This window comes from Lampris incognitus, chromosome 7 (genome assembly GCF_029633865.1).
Source record: "Lampris incognitus isolate fLamInc1 chromosome 7, fLamInc1.hap2, whole genome shotgun sequence".
Lineage (NCBI taxonomy): Eukaryota > Metazoa > Chordata > Actinopteri > Lampriformes > Lampridae > Lampris > Lampris incognitus.
Genome location: NC_079217.1, coordinates 3,309,708 through 3,315,029, shown reverse-complemented (window position 1 = coordinate 3,315,029; position 5,322 = coordinate 3,309,708). Strand labels below are relative to the sequence as shown.

General features: G+C 46.8%; 1 protein-coding gene across 1 annotated transcript; it reads left to right on the top strand.

Annotated features, from left to right (window-relative positions):
- The first annotated feature begins 335 nt into the window (after positions 1-335).
- otol1b (otolin 1b) lies at positions 336-3,124 on the top strand. The gene is made up of 4 exons (XM_056284060.1): positions 336-738; positions 1,338-1,427; positions 2,076-2,147; positions 2,226-3,124. The coding sequence occupies exons 1-4, from the start codon at positions 336-338 to the stop codon at positions 3,122-3,124; spliced, it is 1,464 nt and encodes a 487-aa protein (XP_056140035.1).
- Positions 3,125-5,322: the final 2,198 nt, after the last annotated feature.

Below are 5,322 nucleotides of genomic sequence, written 5' to 3'. Positions count from 1 at the left end.
TAAAGGATAGCATACAGTTGAGATTTAGATAAAGAGGCCAGTTCAAGTAGGTTTTGAAAGAGAAAATGGCCCACTTATAATTGTAAGGGGCATTGATAGGATAAGGGAGAACGATACTAAAGCAGACTGACAGGGGGAGGAAGGCTGACAGGGGGACGAAGGGAGAGAGTATCTCTTATGAAATCCTCCACTACATCTGCCCCGTGCTGATGTCAGCATGTGGAAGGCGACGGGTTGCGGCCTCCTCAGCCCGCCGCCGCATGAATGAATGAAGGGCTGAGTGCCGAGACTGTGTGTTGTGTAAACTCATTTGCCTTGTCAGATCCCAGTCAGCCATGAGGATTGTCTCCGGTTACACCACCTTTATCGCCGTATTGGCGGTGGCGCTCACCGTGGCGTCCTATTCTGAAGCGAAGGCCACGCAGAAGCCCAAATACCAGTACACGAAGAAGCCCATCGCCCAAGTCACCACGCGCAGTCCTCCAACCACAAGCGTGTCTAAGACTCTGAAGGTTGTGGACAACAAAAGTCCCGCGGAGCCCTTCCTGTCGGCTACCACAGACAGGACCACCTACCCAAACGATGTCTTCCCCGAGTACTATACAGACAGCACCGCCCCCGCTGGTTTTGGGCAGGAGAATTACACCCTGGATTACAACGAGTGCTACTTCAACTTCTGCGAGTGCTGCCCACCTGAGCAAGGCCCCAAGGGGCCAAAGGGAGACAGCGGGCCAGCAGGTATATGTGTCTCTCTCTCATTAGATAGTAACCCCATGAGATAAAACCAGTTGCATGCCCTAGTTTTTATTTTTATTTTTTGGGGGGCGGGGGGGCTTTCTCCCCCTTTTTCTCCCAAATGGTACCTGGCCAATTACCCAAGCTGTCCCAGTCGCTGCTCCACCCCCTCTGCCGATCTGGGGAGGGCTGCAGAGTATCACATGTCTCCTCCGATACATGGGGGGAGTGCAGGTGGCGTGGAGGTATATTCCGTTGCCTACCAACACGGGGATCGGCGGTTCGAATCCCCGTGTTACCTCCAGCCGGGTCGGGCATCCCTACAGACACAATTGGCCGTGTCTGTGGGTGGGAGGCCGGATGTGGGTATGTGTCCTGGTCGCTGCACTAGCGCCTCCCCTGGTGGGGGAGGCGGAACTGGGGGGAACAGCGTGATCCTCCCAGACGCTACGTCCCCCTGGTGAAACTCCTCCCTGTCAGGGGAAAAGAAGCGGCTGGCGACTCCACATGCATGCCTTAGTTTTTAATTGTTGAATCCGATTAGTATGAATTAAGATTCAATGAATTTTTCCTTTTTCTTTCTTATTTTTGCCCTCTTCCAGGTGCACCTGGTGAGAAAGGCGAGCCAGGGCCGGGTGGTTCACCTGGACTGCAGGGTCTGAAAGGCACCGCGGGTTCAAAAGGAGACAAGGGTGAACATAACTTAAAAGACACTCTTAGTAATTGGGCTGGGCAGTAATTCAGTCTTTTCGTATTTACTGTCTTCAAATGGTCCTGTATCAGGAGGACATTCTGGATGCTGTCATAGCGCGATACAGTTTTGCCGTCTACATTAATGATGATAAGAGTCTTTTACCTAATATCCCTCACAAAGTGAGGTCTGATATTTAAGGGAGTATTATTTGAAAATTAATTTTGGTTTGACACATTACCAACCAGTTTAATGTGATGAACCTCAGCTGGAGTCTCAAATGTAGTATTTTTACATATGTAAGCGGATATCATGATATATATGTTGATATCATGTAAAACGCCCTATGATCATAGGAAGATATTTTCCATATTGCCCAGCGCTACTTAGCCACGATAATTAAGAATATGTTGTGAATGAACCAAAACTGCACAGCCATTAGATCTCATATATTCATGATCGCCCGTCTTGGTGTCATGGTGCTCGTGGGCGTTGATACGTAGCATTATTGAACCTATTATTATTATCATTATTATTATTATTATTAGCAGCATTAGTAGCAGTTCTGCCAGCGGTGTGTGTTGTATGTTGCCGTTGGTCACCGTCACTCAAATTTTAGTTGTATTTTTTTTTTTTGCCAACTCATCAGGAGATAAAGGCAACCAAGGAAATGCCGGGATGGCTGGGACACCAGGAGTTCCAGGGAAACCAGGACAAAAAGGTACAGAGACAAAGCAACACCATATTTCCTGCCTTGCTCGTCTTCCCTCATCCCAACACAGGGCCACTCTCTCTGCAGGTGACCTCGGCGCCAAAGGTGAGAGGGGGGAAATAGGATTGCGCGGAGTCAAAGGGGACACTGGGCAGACAGGTGAGCATGGCCGGAGCGGAACAGCTGGAGAGAAAGGAGAACCTGGAGAAGAAGGGCCGTCCGGACCTCCAGGACTGGCTGGGGAGCAGGGTGTTAAGGGAGACAAAGGTGACAGAGGGGAGTGTGGCACATTCGGGGAGAGGGGGCAGAAGGGTGATCGAGGGGACCCCGGGCCCTCGGGTATACCGGGAGCAATGGGTATTCCGGGATTGAATGGCAAGTACGGTCTCCCCGGTCCGGCGGGCATTCGAGGGGATCAAGGACCTCCTGGACCTCAGGGAGAACCTGGGGTGAGAGGCCCACAGGGACCCCAGGGAATAAGAGGGGTGTTTGGGCCGAAGGGGGACCGGGGTTACCCTGGGATGAGAGGGGAGCGTGGCCCCAGAGGCATGAAAGGAGCCAAGGGGTCCGGAGTCCCACAGAAACGCTCCGCCTTCAGCGTTGGCATCTCCCCGAGCAAATCTTTCCCTCCCTCGGGCCTCCCCATCCGCTTCGACAAAGTCTTCCACAACGAGGAAAATCATTTCAACCTCTCCTCAAACAGCTTCACGTGTGTCCACGCCGGGGTTTACGTCTTCTCCTTTCACATCACCGTCCGCAACCGGCCGCTACGCGCCACCCTGGTGGTGAACGGCTCGCGGCGTGTCCGGACGCGTGACTCGCTCTACGGTCAAGATATCGACCAGGCGTCCATGCTGCTGCTTCTGCGGCTGGCGGCAGGCGACCAGGTTTGGCTGGAGACGCTGAGAGACTGGAACGGGGCGTATGCCAGCAGTGAGGATGACAGCATCTTTTCCGGATTCCTGCTGTACTCTGACCAGGCGTGAGTTCAATAGGTCACGGCGGAGGCCCTCCTCGGCCACTGTTTATAACCGACCGTATTTATTACAGCGCCAAGCTGCAGTGGTGCTGAACTACGCTCTGCACGTGGCACTCCCTCCACCTTCCGCTCTATGGCCAGTTATAACTTCTAACTATGGCCAGTTATAACTTCTGACTATGGCCAGTTATAACTTCTAACTATGGCCAGTTATAACTTCTAACTATGGACAGTTATAACTTCTAACTATGGACAGTTATAACTTCTAACTATGGACAGTTATAACTTCTAACTATGGCCAGTTATAACTTCTAACTATGGCCAGTTATAACTTCTAACTATGGCCAGTTATAACTTCTAACTATGGACAGTTATAACTTCTAACTATGGACAGTTATAACTTCTAACTATGGACAGTTATAACTTCTAACTATGGCCAGTTATAACTTCTAACTATGGCCAGTTATAACTTCTATCTATGGCCAATTATAACTTCTAACTATGGCCAGTTATAACTTCTATCTATGGCCAGTTATAACGTCTAACTATGGCCAGTTATAACTTCTAACTATGGCCAGTTATAACTTCTATCTATGGCCAGTTATAACTTCTAACTATGGCCAGTTATAACTTCTAACTATGGCCAGTTATAACTTCTAACTATGGACAGTTATAACTTCTAACTATGGAAAGTTATAATTTCTAACTATGGCCAGTTATAACTTCTAACTATGGACAGTTATAACTTCTAACTATGGCCAGTCATAACTTCTAACTATGGCCAGTTATAACTTCTAACTATGGACAGTTATAACTTCTAACTATGGCCAGTTATAACTTCTAACTATGGACAGTTATAACTTCTAACTATGGCCAGTTGTAACTTCTAACAATGGACAGTTATAACTTCTAACTATGGACAGTTATAACTTCTAACTATGGCCAGTTATAACTTCTAACTATGGCCAGTTATAACTTCTAACTATGGAAAGTTATAACTTCTAACTATGGCCAGTTATAACTTCTAACTATGGCCAGTTATAACTTCTAACTATGGCCAGTTATAACTTCTAACTATGGACAGTTAAAGCAAGGCTTAGGCCAGAGGGAGCCACGTCCGTTGTACCACCTCCTATCCTCCACTATCCTCTCACTCCACCTGCACAGCTCCAAATCAGCCGCTACCATCGCTCAACTTTACACAGTCACACCAAACCTCTACATGTTGTGAACCCTACCCTACATTCCCTGAACCCGAATTGCCCTTTGCCTAAAGTACTCTTTATTTCACCACTTGAATGCCACGAGACCTCGCAAACCAGTATCCACTCGGTTCTAAGTCAGTACTTTTACTTCCCGTTTGACTCGGAGGACTTCCTTCGGTTTCTCACGACCAGTTGATTTTTTTTGGGGGGGGGGGCTTATTGTATGACAAAGCCACCCCACTATTAAGGGATATACACCACATTGCCCCTCCCAATCGCACTACAGCTTAGGCCGCATGTTATCGGGGTAAATAAAAATGATTAAGACTTTTATACATTGATACAACTGACGCATTTCTGTCCTCTTGTACACGGAGACTTGTAGAGTAGTCCTGCCCTCTAGCAGTGTTCAATTACCGAGGGGGGCTACGACCTTCCCTATTGCATCAATATCTATATACGACACGTGTAAGCAGTATTACTGCATGATAAGAGTTGTTGGTAACACTTTAGTATGGGGAACATAAAAAAACTTAATTACTAGTGAATTAGTAATGATCAAGATGTCACTTTAGTATGGGGAACATATTCTAAGTAACAAAAACTTAATGTAGAGTAATTTAACACTATGAACACTTGTAGTTGTGTGTGTTGTTATGTAAGAACAGAGCATATTCATTACGTGTTAGTAAGGGAGAATAACTCTTCTTGTGGTACTACCACCTTATAAAGGCCATACTAAGCAAAGCATATTGAGATGGTACTACTAATAAGCAATACTTCTGAGGTTATAGAGGGAAAACTCATAGTTAATGGCTTACTGGTTGTATAATAAGGCCATGCAGAATAAGGCATTAATGAGTATGTAATAATGACCAATTAAGCGCCAATATGTTGCTAATTTGCATGCTAATAAGCACCTAATTAATGGTGACTACGTTCCCCATACTAAAGTGTTACCGAGTTGTTGAGTGATTTTTTTCTTTAAACACTGAAATGA